The 22,103-nt window shown below is 32.6% G+C and overlaps 5 protein-coding genes across 5 annotated transcripts; 2 read left to right on the top strand and 3 right to left on the bottom strand.

Moving 5' to 3' along the window:
* Window positions 1-5,270: 5,270 nt before the first annotated feature.
* Window positions 5,271-6,443, top strand: LOC8262393 (CASP-like protein 1E1). Its single transcript, XM_002516827.4, has 2 exons — window positions 5,271-5,651; window positions 5,971-6,443. Exons 1-2 carry the CDS (start codon window positions 5,398-5,400, stop codon window positions 6,299-6,301), a joined length of 585 nt encoding a protein of 194 aa, XP_002516873.2. The 5' UTR covers window positions 5,271-5,397; the 3' UTR covers window positions 6,302-6,443.
* Window positions 6,444-7,521: 1,078 nt separating this feature from the next.
* LOC8262394 lies at window positions 7,522-11,692 on the bottom strand. Its single transcript, XM_002516828.4, has 11 exons — window positions 11,216-11,692; window positions 10,850-10,942; window positions 10,587-10,741; window positions 10,398-10,491; window positions 10,139-10,209; window positions 9,933-10,039; window positions 9,214-9,335; window positions 8,851-8,939; window positions 8,657-8,716; window positions 8,131-8,235; window positions 7,522-8,012 (listed from the first exon to the last, which is right to left on the bottom strand). The coding sequence occupies exons 1-11, from the start codon at window positions 11,397-11,399 to the stop codon at window positions 7,893-7,895; spliced, it is 1,200 nt and encodes a 399-aa protein (XP_002516874.1). The 5' UTR covers window positions 11,400-11,692; the 3' UTR covers window positions 7,522-7,892.
* A 446-nt stretch (window positions 11,693-12,138) lies between these two features.
* Window positions 12,139-15,099, bottom strand: LOC8262395 (E3 ubiquitin-protein ligase MIEL1). Its single transcript, XM_002516829.4, has 12 exons — window positions 14,845-15,099; window positions 14,654-14,741; window positions 14,445-14,501; window positions 14,257-14,289; window positions 14,075-14,152; window positions 13,909-13,952; window positions 13,757-13,797; window positions 13,465-13,547; window positions 13,276-13,367; window positions 13,121-13,190; window positions 12,932-12,973; window positions 12,139-12,663 (listed from the first exon to the last, which is right to left on the bottom strand). The coding sequence occupies exons 1-12, from the start codon at window positions 14,898-14,900 to the stop codon at window positions 12,538-12,540; spliced, it is 810 nt and encodes a 269-aa protein (XP_002516875.1). The 5' UTR covers window positions 14,901-15,099; the 3' UTR covers window positions 12,139-12,537.
* A 911-nt stretch (window positions 15,100-16,010) lies between these two features.
* LOC8262396 lies at window positions 16,011-18,136 on the top strand. Its single transcript, XM_015717819.2, has 3 exons — window positions 16,011-17,586; window positions 17,718-17,830; window positions 17,954-18,136. The coding sequence occupies exons 1-3, from the start codon at window positions 17,193-17,195 to the stop codon at window positions 17,978-17,980; spliced, it is 534 nt and encodes a 177-aa protein (XP_015573305.1). The 5' UTR covers window positions 16,011-17,192; the 3' UTR covers window positions 17,981-18,136.
* Window positions 18,137-18,441: 305 nt separating this feature from the next.
* On the bottom strand, window positions 18,442-22,103 carry LOC8262397 (lipase). Its single transcript, XM_048378982.1, has 11 exons — window positions 21,895-22,103; window positions 21,671-21,743; window positions 21,265-21,353; window positions 21,055-21,120; window positions 20,906-20,953; window positions 20,717-20,784; window positions 20,098-20,170; window positions 19,846-20,007; window positions 19,323-19,517; window positions 19,138-19,226; window positions 18,442-19,004 (listed from the first exon to the last, which is right to left on the bottom strand). Exons 2-11 carry the CDS (start codon window positions 21,738-21,740, stop codon window positions 18,791-18,793), a joined length of 1,074 nt encoding a protein of 357 aa, XP_048234939.1. The 5' UTR covers window positions 21,741-21,743; window positions 21,895-22,103; the 3' UTR covers window positions 18,442-18,790.

Raw genomic sequence — 22,103 nt, 5'->3', positions numbered from 1 at the left:
TAAAAGAAAAATAGAAACCATATTGGTTATCAAGAATATGTTGAACAATCAATGGAAAAGTCAGATCAATTCACTCTTCATGAGAAGATATTGACATTGACCATTAGGCTAACATTTTCTCAAATGCTTTTGAATTAAATGAAGATTTATTATATTTATTTAACCAAGATAGAGAATTGTCAGCCATGTATAATCCTTAAACCACTTCATCCCATATTAACTTAGCTAAATCCAAACTCCTCAAAGAAAAATCAATTGAGTAGGATAATTGTTTAATATGTAATCCTTTATTCAATGTTTGATCGGTCCAAATTATGTATAGATATTTAAGGATATTTTAAAGTTTTAATTATATATTTATATATATAAAATGGTGAAAATATGTGTTTTTGCCTCACTTAAGCTTAATTGTCTATTTTCAGGAATATTAGCAAAAAAAAAAATATGGAGCTAAAAGAAGCTTAATGGGACATATTCGTGTCGAGGCCCGAGATTAAGACGCATGAACTGCTAATTATACGGCCCAATAGATATTTTAGTCATTTTGTATAATTAGTAAGATTTATATTAAGAGTTATTTATGAGATAATATTTGATGGAGATTAAGATACTTAAAGTCTTATCTATTAGATAGAATTATATTAGTATATTCATCTTTAGAGAGATTTATTTAGAGGAGGACTCTCCTCTATATAAATCTCTGCAAAACCCTAAAAAAAGAAAAGGAGGAAGGAGAAAAGAAGGAAGAAGAAGGAGAGTTTTCTCCTACCTGCTCTCTACACCTGCCACCATTATTCTCTCCATAATTCTCTACAGTTCTTCATAAATACTTTAGTTTTAGTTTTCATTGTTCTTTTAGGATCTAAGGAGCTTTTCAAAAAGTGGAGACTGAGGACCAATCTTCTTCCTACTTGAAGAAATTCTGGATCTTGAGGGAGCTTTTTACTTTTTTATTTTTTATCTTTCTATTTAATACCACGATCATTGGGCTAAATATATTAGGCTAGTTTTCATAAGTGTTTAGTTTAGTCTTTCTACTTTTGTATTAACCTTGTCATTTATTTATTTAATAAATGATTTCTTTATCTTCATATCTTTATTTGTTTCAGTTATTGTTAGTTAACCATCATATTAATTTAGCAATAGTAATTGTTATGAAAATCTTTAGGTTTAAAATTATTAGAAACATCATGTTTACTTTAATTTATGTTGGTATAATAAACCTAAGTTGCATCATTAGCTTGAGTGATTTAGGGAAAAGGCACATCACCATCTCATTCATTAGATCTAGGGTTAAAGTAAAACAAAGAGATTACTAAGTAAATGGCTAGATTAAATACTATTTTTAGTATATAATTTTAGATCATAAGCATTTGTATTTGCATTGCATATTTATTTATTGTTTAGTTACTTTAGTTTATGACTATTATCCTCTCAAACATACGATTTAGAGCATTTGGATTTACTTTTATTGTTTTGTGTTGATAATTAGTCTTTATAATAAGTGGCCTCATAATTCCTTGAGAGATTGACCTCGTGGTGAACTTACTCCTTACTATAGGAACTGTTCGTGCACTTGCGAGTACTAAAAAAGACACATCAAGGTTCCAATAAAAATTGGAGGCTAAATTCCTCTTATGGGGCCTAGTTTAAATATGCTCTCAATGTTTAGAGTGAAGTTGTCTTTTCACATATAGGCAAACTGCTAAATTACTATAACAGTATCAAGAGTAATATCATAAATGACACTCTAATATATTATTTATTTTTTAAATATAAAGTAAAAAGTCAATTTAGTTATTTAAATAGAGTCAAACTCTCTACTATATATTTAATAAAGTTGGTACCTGCCAACAGTATCGGATTTCGAATCTGGAAGCGCCTATGCGAAACTTGAATTGTGGGAAGTCCAAATATACAAATGTCTTCTCCTGAAACTCGATGGGAGTCACTGGTAAGGCCGGAAAGTTTCGACTCCGACGAGACTCACCTACTACAGCCGGCGGAGGAGAAATGGCGGGGAGGAGCTAGCTTTGAGTTATCAACGGTGGAAAGCACGATTCCGGCGTTGGAATGGCGAAAGGGCGAAGGCAGACGACTGTTCTTGCGGTGGCAGCAAGAAAGAAGAAGTAGGAGGCAACGCTGGCGAGGGAGAGGGAAGAAGAAGGGGTTTGCGGCAGTTGGAAGAAGGGGACAGGTGACGGAAAGGAAGGGAGTGGGGAAGGAGGAAAAGAGGTGGCGTCGGAGAGAGAGAGAAGAAGAAGAAGGAGGGGATTTTTTTTTGTAATAATTCTTAATTGTTTTATAATAAAAGATGAAAAAATGCAAATGAGTTTCTCCTCTAAGAAGTTGCTACAATGACCCCCTTGATCCAATTTTTTTGTTTATTTATTTGTAAATATAAGATATTGAGTCATCAATAATTAATATAATACAAATTCAAAAATCTTTCAATTTATCTCCGAGAAAAATTAAAACAATTAAAATTTAAATTCACGGGTATTATGTATACCTTTTAAAAAAGGCAAAAAAATAGCAGCAAATGGAATATACTCAACAAAATATGATATACATTAAATATATATTTGGCATCTGCAATTATTTTGATTCATATAGATTGCATATTTATATATATAAAAGGTACACTCTTAGAAAATATTATACATTACACTTATTTTATTACATGTTGGGTATAAAATATATATGTTGGCTATATATTAGGTATATGTTAGGTAACTTTTAATTAAAATTTTAATTTGTTTAATATGTTTTTATTCTAAAATTTAATTTTTTTATAGTAGTAAAGATATAGTATCGGTGTTTATTCAAAATACTGGAATATATTCAATTTATTTTAATATATGTTCCTTATATATAATATACTCACTGTGTTTATATTATTAAAAAAACATAATGAAGTAAATGATATACATTTTACAGATTTTAGTATTTGTTTTATATATATTTAGTATACATATAATATATAAATAGTATTCAGAATTGGTCTTTAGTTTCAACTTGAAGCTTTGGTGTCTATGCACCTTTAAGTTTTGCCACTATTGAAAAGCTTTTGTCAATTTTTTAAAATAAGTATATTATCAAATATCATAAGTGCAAACCATAATCCTATTTAATTCAATTTATTAACCAACTGAAGTAGTCATTTCATTGTATGTTCATACATAAGTAATATGAGTAATAAAAAAGAAAAAAGAAAGAGAAGAAATTTTTTTAATGTGGACAAACAACATATAAAAAACTAAAGACTTTAAAAGAATTAAACTCAAAATTTGTGCACATTTTTGTAAAAAAAAAGGAGAGTTAATAATAATTTTTTTTGGTTCAAACATATTAACTAACAGTTGTAAGACAAGAGAATTTAAAGTCATAAGTTACTATTTTATTCACTTTAAAATATTCAAAAAACTATTCAGCTTTTCAATATTTGTATTCTTATTTTATTCAACAATACCATAATATAAAATTTAAATAAAATATCAATAAAACCATTGAAACAAATCAAGATCAAACAATTTTAAGACTAAACTATTTATTAATTATTTCTTCAAATCAAACCAAACTAGATAACAAAAATTTAATGTTAAAGAGATACAACTCATAAAAATTGTAAGAGCCTTTGCCAATCAAACACCAATATCTCTTCGTCACTAATGCTTGTTGTTTTACAATTATATAGCTTTAATATGAGTTTTGAATTTAATTGACTTTTTTTTTCTAATATTGATTTAATATTTTTCTAATTTTTAATATTCGTTGAAGTTTCCCAACATTCAACGATAATGAAGAAAAAGAGTTTTGATATAACGATGATAAAAAAAATTATGGAAATGTGAAAAGAGAGGCAATATGATAAAAGAAAGTATTGTATAAATAAAATAAAATAAAATTACAGTATATTTTTTGAAAAAAATAGTAATATAGCGTAGATTTCTCCAAGAAAAAAAAAAGGAAACAGTGATTAAGGGTTAATGACGCAACTGCCAACCGCTGTATGATGAATCCATGTGCATGTGGATGCTATTAGCTCAATTGCTTATATGAAATGGATTGGGAAAATTATGCATAAAACAGCTCATTTTGTGATTCAGCAATGGCCCACCGCTGATGGGGTCCATGTGATACGTTTTTCTTCTTTTTAAATGAAAAAAACAAATAAATACAAGTGGCAGAGAACGCATTTTCATATTGTATTTCCATGTTTAGCAGTCACATCTTTAGTTGCATACAGAAAACAATAAATAATATATAATTACTATTCGAACCATTTTTTGTTTTCCTCATCTGAGAAAACTGAATAATAGATTTATTTAGTTTTAGGTAATAAAACTTACTTTCTTTTTTATTTGAGAAAATATTATAATTCTTTTTTAGTGGATAATAATTATAAAATAATGATTTTTTATTTTTTAATAAAAATAAACACCATTATTATTAATTAAAGAAAAAAAGTTGGCTCTAATAATATAATTATTTTACTTTTAAATCATTAAAAATTAATTAAACTGTTTTAAAACCTATAAATTATATTGCACTTTAATTGAAAGTTAAAAAATTTATTTGGAAAACTTGAGACTCAGTTCAAATAACAAAAGCAATTGCTTATAAGAGGTAAAGTTTTGAGTTCAAATCACGGTCTCTCCACTGTATGAGATTTTATTTTTATGATGAATATAAAAATATAACAATTTGTGATGTGTAGCTCAAAATTTATCAAATTTTTAATTAAAAGAAAATTATTCGCCGTGCAAAAGGGAAGGGGAAAAGAGGTGTGAAAAGGAGAATGGTGAAGGGTCAAAACATGAATGCCGAAGAATGGAGAGAAAGCAAAAAAGGATCGGAGGGTTTAAACAAAGAATAAATACAAACTGATTGACGCAGCCACTTCATATGCTAAACCCCAACTGTTGTGGTCATCACAGTTGGCCTGTTTACACACTACACACTTCTCTCCCTCTGGAAGAAAGCAATCTAATGCATTAGAGCCTCCAAATGCACACTTTTCTAAATCCACTTGACTAATGACAGATATCTATATTATCATCATCCTTAAATTTATCCAATACTTTCCTTTTGATGAAAATATTTTACCCTTATTCACTTTTACATGTTTGTTTATTATTATTATTATTATTATTCAATTCCTATATCCCTCTACATCATCACACTTGCCCACCACCTTTATCATAAATGCTTTAGTCAATAGACCCCTTTACTCCCCTCCCAACAATGCCAAAAATAATATCTCCCTTTTCACATTTCCCTACTTGAGTGTTTTCTTCTTCTCTATTTAAGGCTAGCTTTCACCTAGCCATATTCTACAAGCCTTATTCCAGGAAAAACCAACACTAGGGTTTCTTGAGGCTACTCTTGCTGTTGATGATAATGGATAGCCAAAACAAGAACAGTGTTGATGCCATGGATGGGATTGAGAGCAGAGGGATGAAAGAAAGAGGAGGAAGGACTAATAGTTTCTTGGTTTTAAGAGTTTTGGCTTTTGTGCTGACCTCGACTGCTGCTATTGTTCATGGTGTGAATAACCAGACTGAGACTGTCCCAATTCAGCTTACATCAAGCATGCCACCTTTATACGTTCCTGTTGTTGCTAAGTGGCATTATCTCTCTGCTTTTGTGTAAGTTTCTTGTTCTTGATGTTCTGCACTAATAAAAGGACCTCGTTTTGCTTTTATAAAATATATAGTTGATCATTAAGGGATCGAGAATTCAATTCTCGCACCGTGAATTAATAAGCACTCAAATCACTTCAGTTGTTTGAACATGCATGGGCGTTCAACAAGGTGTCGTGTAATATGGAAAACGAGTCCCACCATCTTTGTCTTATTGAGAAGTGCCTTTAGAAAAAGGAAACTCATAATGGTATGGATCGGTAATCATCACTAATTTTCAACCGTACAATGAAAACTAATTAAATTCTCTGACAACATTTTGCAGGTTCTTTGTGGTGTCGAATGCCATAGCATGTTCATATGCAGCAATTTCCGTAATGCTATCTTTTTGTGGGAAGAAAAGCATGGTGCCAATTATCTTAACTCTTGACCTATTGATGGTGGCGTTGCTGTTTAGTAGCAATGGAGCAGCCACAGCTATTGGGGTGATGGGTTACAAAGGGAATTCACATGTGAAATGGAACAAAGTGTGCAATGTGTTTGGGAAATTCTGCAATCAAGTTGCAGCTTCTGTTGTCCTCTCTCTTATCGGTTCTATAGTTTTTGTGTTGCTGGTTATGCTTACTGCTTTCAGGCTTCATAACAAGTCCAAATAGATGACTCTCTTGTAATTTATGCTCTTTGGAATCTCTAGCTAGTTATTTCTTTCTTTCTTTCTTCTCTGAAAGTTTTTTAAGTTATAAATGTGTCAATTTTTAAGTTTTCATCTGGTTAATAAATAAATCGAAAATTTAGCAAGTTCTAAGTTTTATCAGTAAGTTTATTTGCTTCGGATGAACAACAATAATACAAAATGAAACATTTCAAGATTACTCCAAGATTAGAATACCATAAGCTTGAAACTTCCGGATTCTGAAAACAGAAAACGAAATTGGCGACAGAAACAAGAAAGATTAATAAGAACAGCTGGAAGCAACCTCATGATGGGAGACGGGCAACCATAAAATCGGGGGAGCAATTACTTCGTAGGGCATATACTATGGATCCCCTGGAATCTTGATATCTCATTTTCATTTATGGTCTTCCAATAGTTAATTGACGGTTTTTTGGGAAAGATATAAATCTTTTTACGTTTTCTTAAAATTCTTTTTGTTTGTACGATTTTTTTTAATTCTTCAAAATAAAAACTTTAAAAGTGTACATAAAAAGTTATTTTTAATATTTATATTATTGTAATTTTAATTTTAATTTCATATTTTTTATCTTTTTAAAATTTTAATTAAAAAAATACTAAAATTATACCTAAAAAATACCAAAATAAATATGCTAGACATATACATAAATATCGAAATGATATTATTTCTAATTTATATTATTATAAATTTTAATTTTAATTTTAAATCTTTTTATCTCTTAAAATTTTATTAAAAAAATATTAAAAAATATCTATGAATTACCATAAATATATTATTTTAACTTGTATTATCTAAATTTAGATTTTAAGATTTTATTATCTGAATATACCTATAATTTCAACTAAATAAAATAACTATGTCATTTTTTATTTTATATCTTTAAATTTGATATTTTTATATTATATTAAAAGAATATTAAATATAAATTAAAATATAAAAAACAAAATTAAAAATATATTTGACTGTAATAAAAATATATTCAACATAATATTAAAAAGATATTATAGTACAATTTAAAAAAATCATATAAATAAATTTTCTTAAAAAGAAATCGTAAATATAACTTATAGAAAAAGAACGTACAAAAAAAAGTAAAAACAAAATTTGCCGCAAGCTTTTCCGTGAATGTCCCTAATTTATTTGTGTTGCAGTTCATAGCCCAAAAAAGAAAAGAAACTTGATTTCGACCCCAAAAAATTTCGTGTTCTTAAAGAAGCGGTGAAGCTTAACTGTTGTCTTACAAAAATCTTCTCTCTGAAACTAAATATCTTTGATTCAACAAAATCTATTCTCCGGTGCAAAAAGAAATATAGCAATGACTAATTGATAGAAAATTAAAGAGGTAGAGCTCATTGGCCCCAGTGACTTGCAAATCAAAAAGAAGCCACTGCATTTCTATTACAGGTATGTATATGCTACCAAAGGCTCTAACCCTGTCTTGTGTGAACCGGTGATTATTGAATTCCGCAGTCAGCCGAAATGGTTGTTTCCCTTTCTTGATTCAACTGACAGCCGCAAAAGTCAGAATGCCGTCCTCGCATGTTTTGACATTTCAAGATGAAATTTCTTCTTTCAGGATCAGGTCTTCTAAATTTACATTTGCTTTTAAGCCCTTTTCCAGTAGATTCATAACCATAGCAGGTACGTCAGATTTTAAAGCAGCAGATACTGCCTGATGAACCACACAATAATCAGAACGTAGCTAGGTGAACTCGCATAATAAAACAAGATTAGGCAATATAACTAAACTTTTCACTGCACCGGTATAAAATTATTGGTAATAATCATACCTTCCTGTTCTCTTCTGGCTGGTGCTTAACAACATCCAAAGGCCACTCACTGACTAGCTTCTGAAGTTCAACCACAATACCAGGCTTCTTGGTGTCGGATAAAGTCTGTGCACACAGAGAGTAACCTCATGCCTCAGATAATTCAGCAAAATAGTGTCATAACAAAGAACAGGTATGAACCTAAACCATATTGTTCTGACCACACATTCTAATTCACAAATACATGTATATATAAATTTTCCCAGTGGTTCAAATGCTCTCAATATTGAATTTTCCCTACAAGCTGCCAAGATGGTGGTTAAACTTGATGAAGTTCAAGAAGTAAAGCTGAAATTCAGATTTTGTAGATGTTGCTATTTTCTTTAATTGAATTATATTAGTTTAGGCTGCTGCACAGCCTTCTTTTTCTCTCTTCTGCTTGTTCTTTTTTAAAAGAAATAAAAATGTTCACAAGAAATTCTCATTAAGAAGTTGTTGTACGGTTGAGTCTAAAGATACAACACAAGCACCAGACAATAATTGGAACCTGATTAAGGATTTGAATGATAGCAGCAGCATCCTCAGGCTTATGTTCTAGAATTAGACCCTGCAAAAATACAGTTGAAAATTAGTAAACTCTCTTCCCACGCTTGTAAATTTGCCAAAGATATCAATTACATACCAAATGTATTCTCAAAAAGCAGACCATGACAAGTAACTAGATTACATAAGATTGATTACCTTGGCACATGAAAACCCGCTCATAAGAGTATGATGCTGCATTGACTCAGATCTCAGCTTCTCAATTTGCCATAGTGACTCAGTATCTCCTATAAATCAGAAACGTCATATGCTATATGATAAAAGGAAACAAATGGATCTCAAGAATAAAAGAAATGACTTGAGAAAAACTAGAATTGTTCAATTAAATGCATTGTTCCCCAAAAGATTTTCTAGAAGACTCAAAAATGTTCAAAACTGTAATCCCAACCAATAACCATTAACCAGCACCATTATAAGATGGAAAACATATACATAATGTAAACCCAAACTTAGAAAAATGTAAAAACAAAATAAAAAAGGAGAATGAGAATTCAAAGGGACCTCTTTTGATAGCAAAGTCCATCCACATGTCAAATGCAGTTTTTCGAAGTTTCATTCCAGCCTTGAGAAACTTCTTTGAATACTTGCATATCAGTTCCCAATTACCGGCATTGTAACAAATACTGCGGATGTTAGATCCAACATCAAATCATACTCACATTAAATGTGGTTCTAAAGCAATAAAATAATCTCTTAACTGCAGGATGTTTTAGTTGAGAAAAATCCAATTCTCTGCAATCCAAAAACTCAATGAACTACATATTATATTAGTAAATGACAAACTCTAGGACTTCAAAAGGATTGACAGAGACTTGGAAGTCTTGTGTTCAAGCAAACAACTGATTTATGACTCCAAATTAAAAGATATGTGGAGGTATCACAAAAGAAGAGTTCAAGTGATGATTCAGCACATACTATGAAATAATCTAATATAGACCTCAAAGCATTCACATGATAATAAGTGATGATACAGCAGAACTTTAATATTTGAAATCACAAACTAGACATATGAACCAGCAAAGTCACTTTAGATTCGAGAGTGCAATGATGTGCCAATGCTGCCAGCTGTGAACATAGGTCAAACCAAACCGAATCTAAATGAAATTTGCGATAGAGACAAGCATTCTCAATCACAGCGCAACACTAAAAGAAAATTCAATAAAAAAGTCAAGCATTGATAAATCAGACAATAAAAGTTGTCAAAATTAGAATCAACATACCTGAAAACAGTATCTGTTGTACTAGGCTGTAATGCAATATCATTCTTTTTCAAAAGTTTCATCACTTCAACCATCAAATTTAAGTCATTGTGTTCCTTAGCATATGACTGCAATTTAGTTACAGCAAGCATTAATATTTATAACTGAATAAAGTGCAGAAAATCCATTTACCTAATTAAAGAGACAGAGCCAAAAATTATCTATACCAGCAAATGGTTGGCAGATCCAATATTAGGAGTCAATCCATATACATTATGTTTCCACAGAGCCTTCTTTCCTGCATTTATAATAACCTAAGGTCAATAACATATAATACATGCAACACATTGCTTCCAAAACATCACAATGCACTACCAGTATTTTTGCTGCATGGGTTCTTAAGACACAACGCCAAATTAATTTCAATAAGGAAGAATGAAAAGGCAGAATTTATTTGCAATAAAAACTTTTCCAACATATACATACCAAAGTCAATAGCCCCAACTCGAGTACATGCTTTAGTAACTTCACGACAAAGATGGCAATTAAAATTATCGTGTATGCGAAGATTAGATAGCCGCTGCATCATAAAAGCCAGAGTATTCAAGCTTCCCAAGAATTAACTATTTAAGCTCTGAAATATTAAGTGAAAAATACGAAGGGGGAAAAACTAACAAATCTTCGGAGATTCTGCAAAGTGTCGAAAAGAAGCTTAATATCCTCATGATTTTTACAGTTATCAATCATTGACCATAGCCAAGCATTTGGAGACATCGTCCGTTTAACATTGACAGAATCAAGAATTTTGTCATAAAGCTCCTTCACAGCCTCTGCATTAAAACAGCAAAAAGCATCCAATCCATCACCAAAGTGAGACCACAACTAACTCAGAGAAATAAAGGGCAAAGAATCGCACAGAATAAATAAATAAATAAAACCTGTTGGAGCGGTGTCAACACTAGTACCAAATGATGCTTTTGTAGTCCTCAAGTACAGTGGATATTGTGACATTAGCAAACAATTGCCTTGACCTAAAACATGTGAAAGAATCATATATCATTCAGATTAACTAACATTTGTTTCGCATTTTATTTCCTTTTTCTTTTTAAAACAGCAACCGAACACGCACCAAGCAGAAATGAGGCAAAACATGTGAAGTGAAACTCAGAATCATCGTAACATAAAAAGCTTATTGTTAAGATAAAAAATCTCACAAATTTACTTGATTATTCAGCTTAATTAACATTTGCTACGCATCGAGCAGAAATGAGGTTAAGAAATAGAAGTGATTTGCTTTAGAGTACCAGAGAAGTAGAGAGAATTGGAAGAGAAATAATTGTGATGTTGGCATTGATTAGGAGAGGTCGAGATTTGAATAACATCGGAGGAGGACGAGAGAAATTTGTGATTAGCTGCTGCTGAGTTGAGGAGAATCGGAGGGTTCTTCAAAACCCTAGCGAGTCGACGCGCGTTGGAGAGGACTTGCATAGTTATTGAATCGGCCGAGTTAAAGACGTGACTCAGTGGAATCGGCGGAGAGAGAACAGAGTTCAGTTTAGTCAAGAAATTTATTTTATTTTATTTTTCTGAACTGGGTTTAGTCAAGAAATTGATCAGGGTTTTGGTAGGGGAAATAAGAGTTTGTATGTACAACGGCGGCCTACCATTGTTCCCCTGCACTTGCGTTTTATTGCTATTGTTTTTTTCTTTTTCCTTTTCTTTTCATTAATATGAATAAATTATCTTTATTCTGCTTTTTGTCTGTGCATAAAAATTAAGAATCTCATATCCTGTATACTCTAATATAAAATGAAATCACTTTAAAATTCCATTTAACATACTCATTTAGATTCTCTTCCAACATTCAAAACAAATCCATTTTTCATTTGGTTTTCTTGGTATATTCATAAAAACACCACATAGATAGATGTACGTTAAGTAGTTAAAATTAAAATATTATTTAATTATTATTATTAAAGAAATTTTATTTATGACATTACAGCATCACGGCAAACAAAGTAGGCAAATTAAAAAAAGTAATAAATGAGAATTTTTATTTACTGTATTTATTTATATACTGAATTAACGACGAACAACTCATATTTATTAATTTTAAATAATAAGCATATATATATTATTTAATATTAAAATATAAAAAAATTGTACATATACATATATTATTTGCCACTTATTTAATGTAATATATACAAATAGTATACAGTTGAAGTTGATGTCTAATACGGCCAACCAATTATTCAATCCAATCACTGATATAATAACACAATTTCTGGGATTACATGATAAGGAACTCATCATTCCTGTGGAATTGTGTATGTAATGTTTACATTAACCCAGAAACTTGAAGACTGGGTTTTTACCTTTATAAATTGGAGAAAAAAGAAATAACTTGAGAAATGTTTCTGAGGCATGAATGCAAATGCTACATTTGGAATCATATGGTAGCTGGTATAGCTTCCATTGTTAATCAATAATGATAACATTTGAGCTGCAATTGAATGAATCCCAACTGTTTAATAATCTGGATGCAAGCTTCTCAATGAATCAATGAATCCCATCAATGACGAATATAAGTATATATATATATATATATATATGTGGCTCCAAGTCATTGAGGTAGAACTGGAGGTGCAATTGTGCGGGTGTTGTATGATTTGCAGTGGCTGCATTTCTGTCCAATTATGTGGAAGTAGACTTCTGTTGTGTCATTGCAGTCATTGCACAGGATCCAAACCTGCAAGTTGAACAGAGTTCTTCCAATGAGATTTTGCTTGAAAATAATAATAATGCATGTACTAATTCAAATATAGGAGTTACGCTGACAAGACATCTCCTAATTCATATTGGTGCATATAAGAACATGCAGTATGTGCAAATCTCTGCTGCAGATTGTTTGGTAACTCATTACTAGCAGGCTGCTAGACCAAGTTTTGCATCGTTCTTTAAAGCAACAAATTAAAGGGTAGGCTAATAGATGTAAAGCAAGGATGGGGAGTAAGCACCTTCTTGTAGCGGTAATCTTCAGGCATGACAGTTGCTTCTATCTGAAAAAGATTTAGAAATTGTCATGTAGATACAGGAAATGAGAAAAACAACCAACAGAACTTTCAAGAACAAACTAAGAATCAAAAAAGTTGAACTATAACAAGCATCCATGATCCAGTGGGCTTAAAATTAATAATAAGCCTAACCTCCTCATCAATTCTCTTCCAAGTTTTGGACATGTCAATCACTGATTTGGAGCATATAGGACAACAGTATCTGGGTGTAGCAAGAAGAGTTAAGAAGTTTGAAATTGAGAAACAATAGCTCGAGCAAATCCAAAGGACAGCTTAGGGAAGCTTACTTGTCTCGCTCTATCATCTCATTGTAACATTCAAAATGCATGGTGTGCCCACATTTCATTACAGTAGTGTCTTTCAGGGAGTCAAATAAGTACTGCAGAATTGAAATCATGGTAGTTGTTGTCGGTACTCAGATTACATTACAAATAATCTTTACTTTGAGCATATGATTAAGCAATCAGAATACAGACCTCATAACATATGGGGCAGTGGTGGCGCATAGAATTTTCCACGCATGAATGATTACCAAGCAGGCTAATTGCATAGCATGAACCTGCAAGTACATATTAGAATACAGAAGACTGCAACAAAAAGAACTCATGCATGGGCAGTTTCTATAGTTTAATAACAATCAATTTTACTATAAGGAAGAGACTTGATCCCCCAAAATGGAGAAAAACAAAACCATACTATAACAGGTTGAAAGCGCAAATAGCTCAGAAGTGCCCGAATGGCTAACTGACGAGGGTAGTTATTGCATACCACATTTACTGCAGTGAAAATAATTCTCACGGCCGCCAACTCTGTTTCAGAGCATAAAGGAAACATGAATTCAGTTTCATGAAATCGATTTACACCGTTTAGGAGGCAGAAAATAAGAAATGAAGAAATCAATCCAAACTGAGCTTACCCACCTACAGATTCCACAATCATCACAATGAAACTGCCCTTTATCTGTCTGCAGCATGGATAACCAAAACTAGCATCAAACACTGGCATTAACTAAGGGTCATATATTACATGTTAGAAAACAAAGTAAATATTACAAACAGCAAAGCAGCAAACTTGAGCATATATTACATCATCATCAAAGAATTTGCATACTCCGCAAAAATATTCCCCCATATTGACACCACAGTTTGTACAAACTTGAGCAACCTGGAATGCCAGTGAGATTGAATTCAATTAACAAAAAAGAAAAAGAAAAAACTTAAGAATCAAAACATAAATTCTTTACACTACAAATCTAGAAGCATACACACCGGCTGCTCTGTGTCACAAACTGAACATATCACCTGAAACATCAATATAAATTCTACTTGTCTCATCACTCTCGACCCATAAACCAATAATCTTAATATATGAATATAGATACATATGAACTGAACATTTAAATACATTGTTTAAAAAAACATTAATCACGGGGAGAAACAAACTCAAAGTAACAGACTTGCTTGACATCAAAGCGATTGATCTCGTGACGATCACAGAGGTTCTTCAATGTGCTCTATCGAACCAAAACAAAAGGACATGCATATAAGAACAAGATTAAGTATTGATCAAAGTAGAAGCAAAATCAAGATTACCCAGATCAAGGAAAGGTTTAAAAAGAAAAGATATTGAAGCTAAACAGAGAAGAGTAAAAGGAGAAAAAAATACCGCGGACTCATTGTGACAATGGCGACACCAAAAGATCTCATTGCAACATGGAGCTCGAATCCTGCATCTCCTCCTGTAATGCTCGCATCTATAAAAATTAAAAGAAAGTAAGTGAACAAGATAACCATCAAAAAATAAAAGAAACGAGAAATCAATCAAGAATGAAAGAAACAGCGAAAAAAAAAGAGTACCCATAGCCCATCTTGCCAAAATCAAGACGCCCGCAAGATTGGGTAGTGGCTTCCATTGGAGAAAAATGGATAACCAGATAGATTTGCGGGAGAGAGAGAGCGAAGAAGAAGGAAGGCCACGAAAGGCCAAAGAAAAGAAAGGAAGAAGCAAAGCAGGCAGTTTCTTGATTTGGAAAGAACGGGTTTGCTTTCTTTTGCTGTGTGTCGATTCTCAACTGAGTAAATAGAAAAGAAAAAACAGAAGGAAGTCCCAATACGAAAAGACCTCACCTTTATATTATTAAAATCAAATTCATTTGTCCAATTGCGCCATTAAATACTATCTTTCTTCTTTGTTTTGTGTGTGTTCATTAAAAGCGGAAAAAAATAATAGGCAAGAACAAGAAGTGATGTTTCAAGTGTATTTTTATATATTATTGGTCCAATAATGGCAAAGTATGCCCACTTGGAGAAAAGGATAAGGTGTGGAGAGACAGTGGCGGGTGGTGGTGGCGGCGGCGGCTTGGAGAGAAAAGGAACTTTGAAATAACAAAATCAGTTTAACTATAAAAGCTGTGGCTGTTTTTTTATATTGTAACTTTTTTCTAAATCTTAATTGTATATGTATTATGGATTACATTAAGAATGCAATATGGTCTGATTAAGATGTTATGCTCAGTGAATTAGACATAAATCTCGAGGAACTGATATATGAAAAGAAACCCTTTCCATTTAAGATTTTCTACAAAAAAATAATAATAACAGCTTAATATACATTCTTATATTATGCAGTTCACCCTCTTTAATTAGCCCTCTCCTCCTCTAATCAATAGAAAGATGGAAACAAAAAAAGGGTGCTCGCTGTATATAAAAAGCAACACGTTAACAGAAAGAACAACCTCCTCCCATACCTGAAAACTGATTACAGTCCCATCATTTTAAGTTTTGGTAGGCCACCAAGAAAAGGGTTGCTATCCAATTTCATAATCTCTATCTGTTTTATTCTTTTGTTTTCTTTTTTATAAAATGGCCAATCATATTCTCCCACACACGGCAACTGGTTTCATAATCAAATCCAGTAGTATCTAATTATTTACAGGTGGAGTTTTTCTTTTTTCTCACTCAACTAGCGTTCATTAATAGGATTATCTTTATATGACATCACCTCACCAAGTTGGTTTGCTTCCATAAGAAATGTTGCTTCTTTTTTTTCTTTTTTATTTCCCAACTTCTAGGTAAATTGCAAAATCATGCTTTGAGTTCTGTGCTTTAGTAGTAGATTGGATCTCCAAAGCAACAGCTGCAACTGTCATCTTAAGATTTTTCTTTTTCTTTTATATTTGCTGAAAAATAAGATGTGGATATTAAAACATGTAATCCCCATTTCAGACTCCTGGGTCCAAAAGAGCATTAGAAACAATGGAGTCAACATTTGAAGCTTTACATTATATTGAAGAAACTAACAAAGTTGGTCAGTAAACTCCTGGGATTATTAGGGATCACTGGCTTAGGTATAATAGGAAGTGCATTTCTCAACTTCTCAAATTCTCTCTCTGGTAAAAACCAAAAAAAGGAAAAAATAAGGCCTAATTATGTTGATTAATCGAAAAGATACAGGTTAAAGGGGGGAAAAGAAAAAAAGAAAGACTACCCGCAAAACTTATGGTCTGTCATGTGTGTCTGCAAAAGGAAAAGAAAGAAAAAGAGGAAAAGAAAAGAAACGGAAGGTGGAGTCTGATTAAAAAGAAGAATCATGCTTCTGTCGTAAGAAACTTCTGAAATAATCAATTACTCAAGCTTGTATGACGGCTTTCTTTATTTTTGTTCCATGTTTCAGATTTAGCACCGGACAGAATGACTTTAAAATAATTCAATTTTTCATATTATTTTCAGAAAAAAAAAAATATGTATATATATATATTACCACTGTACAGAGCAAATTTGTAAATGATCATCCATATATCGCATGCAAAAGAGTACGTTATAAATTAACATTTTTTTTCCTCTTTTTAAATTTCTGCTTTGTCCAGTAAAGGGATAATTATACAAGAGAAGAAGAAAGAACAAGCAGAGGCAAGGTAACCATTCAATGACAATGCATTAATACAATGCCTAAAAATAAACCTCTTACAATGTTGCATACTGAGCTGCCCAAATACAACTCTTCTCAACCTCCAAAATGCAACAGAAAAAAACGGTTCCTTATCAAGAACAAGCTGTAGAAACCGAATATGCATGCGTGCAATCTGCCTTTCTAATTCAGACCAGAATAACAATAAACACAAACAAGAATCTCTCTCCCTCAATAAGAAAGGGAGAGAATTCCTTTTGTTTATACCTCTACTCTTTATTTCAAGATTTTTACACAAATGGGTTGTGGAGAATCAAAACATGCTGTTGCCACAGCAAATAGTACCATCACCAGGAAAAAATCCAAAGATATAATAGAAACTGTTAATGAAACAAGCCAGAACGGGAACAAGCATGGCAGTGTTGAAGTGAAGGACATTGCTGAGGATAAAGAATTGAAAGGGAATAACGTTAAAGAAGCAGAAGCAGGGAGATTGATTTCGAAAGAATCACCTAATCGGTACTTTTCATCAAGGAAAGATGAGGATGTGGAAGGATTTGCATCTGAGAAGTCCGAATATTTTTCTCCGCGCCTTGGATCAGGAAAGGAGAGCTCGTTCAATGATTGTGTTAAATCAGATGATGTTGCAGGTGAAGCATTGTTCCAGGAAAGAAAACAAGAAACGGAAAATGGTTCGTAAACTTAGCACAATTCAAAGCTCCATTCAAAAACCTGACGAATTTCTTTATTTACCCATTTTCCCTATCTCTAGCTAGGGAAAGGACTTTCTGCTGTGTCGTTTATAAAAAAATTTCATTTACAGGAGAGAGTGCAATCGTGAAGGAAGAGAATATGACCAAGGAAGCAGAAACAGGTACAAGTATTGTATCAGAAGTTCCCACTCCTGATGGAGAGAAGAAGCAGAATGCTGGGAAGGTATTTGAGAATGATCAGCTTGACCATAAGATAATCTCATTTAGTTAAGATATTGCATGTTTTAATTGTAGTATTATTTGTAGAAGAAATTGAAAGGTGCTGAAGTAGCTTTACTTTATGCAGGAGAAGCTGGCAGTTCCACCGAGCTAGGATCTGAAGGCAAACCTCAAGGAAATATTAGAAAGACATGAAGCTTGTCTTGCTCATATTTGCTTATCAAATTTATGGCAGCAGATTGTTTATTCAAATGTAATTTATCCTGCGGACAGCAATTTATGGATGAGTTAAGAGCCAAAATTTAATTGAGTTTTATTTTTCTTGGTATTGTCATTAGAGGTAATCCGTGGCCAACCAGCAAAAAAACAAAGGCTTTCATCTTTCAATTAATAATTAGTACCAGATCTACTACTCCCACGAGTTCTTAACATAACGGCAGCAGAAGCAATGCCCTCTGCGGCCAACCTGCCTGCCCAAGGCTCCTGGAATCCTGGCTTGGATCAAAAACTCTAAATTTGGAAATTTCATTCAAATCTTAATCGATAAGAGACCCAATGTATCAGTCAAAAAGTAAAATTGAATTAAGACATGTTGATAGAAATGAAGCAAAGCTGTAGTCTAAGAACCCAGTTCCAAGGGCATTAAATAAATTGATTTGAATTTAAATAATTTTTGCCAAATCCAGAAGGGGCACCAATGAAGCCGATCCCTCCAACAAAATTTAAGAATTTCACAACTTACAGCAGTATTTGGAATCCTACGTTAAAGACGAACATGGCATCATATTAACAAGGTTGAAAATTTACGGGGTTCATCTATATACACATTCTTTTCCCATTCAGGCCCAGAACAATATTTACCAGCTAAACCTTTTCGGAAGGGCTCCAAATGGATAATGGAGATACTCTCTCAGTTGGAGAGAAAACCCACGAATAGAAATCATGTTATGGTGCCAATTGCTTTCTAAACCTCGTTCCTCCCACCATTCCTTTCTGTTTTCAATTTTAGAATAGGAGAAGCGACATCTCTGGACAAAACAATATTTCCTTTGATATCTGTTTTGCCATATTCCTTCACATGAGAATCCATCACAATTCCACAAGATCTCCATGTCGTTCCCATTAAGTCAACACCATAATAATGTAAATGATCTGAAACGCTGGTACCACTCACTGACCTGCAAATACCAGACAAGATTAAATTAGCAAAAGATTTTGAAAAGCCTCACTTTGTGGTACTGAGGAGTAGATAAATTTTCAAACCAAGTTCAATATCTTGAATGATTATAAGAAGTTTAGGAAAAGGCTCACCTGCTACAATCTGGATCCTCACCGGTGCCATCACAGACCTTCTCCACTCTGTAAACCAGACTTCCCACTCCAATATTATACAGCCACACCTGCAAATAAATGAAAGCCTTTTGCTTTATTACTTCCAATTACCAATGCATAATGTTATCAACATCAGTCATAGATCATTAAAATGAAACCATTACCTCTCTAGGGAAGTGGTGGTATGTCTTTTGAGGGAAATAGCTATAGTATGGAGGCAAATGAGGCACAATATCATGCTCGTGTGTGACCCGGATTGTATTAGGCACATGCTGTCTGTAGTAAAATGAAAAGGCAGCATTGCCAATGCGAGGTTGTCCAAATGTCATAACCATAACATTCTTGGGCTCATGGTTAACCTGAAAATGAACAAAATTTTCATTCAATATAAGCAAATCAAAACCAGGCTTGCAGAATAAGTTACTGACTATATGAAAGAAAAGCCCAACAAACTAGAGATTGATAAATTGATGTAGGAAAAATTTTAGAAAGTTGTTCTATGATTATTTTTGCGAAAGATAAAGAATTGAAGGCTACAATCTGGTTTTAATTAGCAAAGAAGAAATTAAGAGGAGGTTAAATTCTAAAATTCTAAATCACTTGATTCTTTAAATTTTGTTTTTCTTGATATTTTTTCTTGTCCGCATCATAAATTCAATTGTATTAAGAGGATTTAAGTTTGTTTACTGTTAGATCAAGTGCACAAAAGGCAGCCATAGCCCCTCCCATCGAATGCCCTGTCACCATTATGTCAAGATCTCCATAATAATCCTTTGCTCTTTTAACAGCATTTAGAATTCCAGGGCGTAATGTTGTGTTATGGTAAGCAGAATAAAATCCATGGTGCACCTGAAACAATGCAATGGAGTAAGGATTGCAACTACTTATTACAAAACAAAATTGATATACATATTCAGATAACTTCTCAGCAATACAGACCATTGCATCAGGCATGCCAGGATAATTTAGATCAAGCTGTTTCCAGAATAAGTCTTCAACCCAGTTCTGTATGCTGTTCAAATTCAGTGAATCCATTAGCAATAAGGTAAGCAAACTTATGAACTATAATAACCCACACATAAGTCTAAATTCATAAGAAGGGAGACAAAATCTATTGTCTTTTCTTGCTTAATGTCACACAAGTAAAATTATATGAAAACATTTATGATTCAACAAGCACTACAGTCTGTACTTAGCACAAATTATGCAGGATACAGGAGAGGCACTGCATGAGGATAATCATCTGCCAATTACTTGTAGTTGGTTGTTAGGTAACTTGAGGAACAAACAGGTGTAATTGTGAATGTTAGGCCTTTCAAACTTTCTATAGAATTCTATGCAGCATTAACCCGTCAAGTCTGGGAGTGCTTCTCAAATCTATGCACATGATATGGGCCTATATGGATTTGGAAGTCAGATAAATGTAAAGATGCTCTCTTCTATCACTTATATACCTTTTATTATTTAACTCTCAGCAATATTTGACAGCTAGCTTATCTACCCAGGTTCGGTTTATTGTAAGCATAATTAAGTCGACAGAATATGCAATTATGTATACCTATGTTCCTGAGTTCCTCGAAAGGCAATAACCACAGCATTAAGGTTCTTTGCCACACCAACAAATGCCTACAAGAAATAACAATACGTCATTATATTGAAATAACAAAACATTAGTAGTCATATTAGCACAACAAATGAGAGGGAATTCGAATTTTCATTTAATACAAGAGAACCATGAGAAATGCACCTGTAAGCAGTGCTCAATGTCAACAATCAGCTCTATAATCTCAAATCCCTGTATCCATTTAGAAGCATTACAATTAAGCCACTTAATTAGTATGAGAAACTTAACTGAGCTGATGAAGCCAGAAACTTCTATTGTATTAATCTAAGTACCTCAGTCAAATCATCACATCTCGAGCATGTCCAAGTAAACAACTCTGTCAAATCTGACATATACACCTACAAGTTCAATGCTCATCTCAATGTCCAAACACGTCTTAATGGAAACTCTCCACTATTAAATGCTCCGACTCATGGCAATAACACAGAAATCAAAAGATTATTTCCTGTTTATGGTTTCAAGTTTGGGAATATGTCACTTACTGCAGAAGCATATTCCACCAATATTGTGGCCAGAGTGTGATTGTAAACAGGGAGATGATGACCTTTGTGCTTGTACTTGATCTTGAGTTCTGCTCAAGAGAACTAAAACATTTTAATGCATACCACAAATTTAAGTTCCACTACCGACAATTCAGCAGAGATACATGTTATCTTGCACTGATAGAGATAATTATAACAAGCATTTGTGTAAAAGAAATTTTAAAAAACAAATCTCAAATTGAATTCAAAGTTAATGATCTTCTAAAGCAGCTTTCTTTATCTCATTGCGGGTTCTAATAAAATAAAATCCACAATTCATTAAATAAACCTAGTATGCAATTAGCAATTAACTTATCAATAATCATAACTAATATTACTAATTAACAAGATAAGATTGAAATATCACCTCTGCCACAAGATAGAGCAAATAGACATACAAAAATTGCCAGTAGCAATAATGGCCTTGTATGCCTCATATTCTGCACCAATTTAACAAAATAAAAAATCACTAGTTTAATTTTATTTTTAAAAAAAAAACATTAAATTGCAACAATTCCAAATCAAATAACTCATAATATTTTCAAAAAGATTTTGAAAAAAGAAAAATTCAAATAATCAAACGTGGAATACCTGCTACTGCAAGCACCAAAGGTACTAGGCTCCGATTCTGTACCGTCGTGGCGGTGGCTAAACGACGACGTATAGGTTTTCGCAACGGTCGTTCTCGAGTCTTCTTTATGTACTGCGGATTGATTAATAATTGATGCAATGTCGAAAACAAGAAGGAGAAGAGGGAAACGAAAAGATTAATTTAATTGATTTTATTTGATTTATTGATT

Source organism: Ricinus communis, chromosome 9 (assembly GCF_019578655.1).
Source record: "Ricinus communis isolate WT05 ecotype wild-type chromosome 9, ASM1957865v1, whole genome shotgun sequence".
Lineage (NCBI taxonomy): Eukaryota > Viridiplantae > Streptophyta > Magnoliopsida > Malpighiales > Euphorbiaceae > Ricinus > Ricinus communis.
This window is presented reverse-complemented; position numbering and strand designations above follow the sequence as displayed.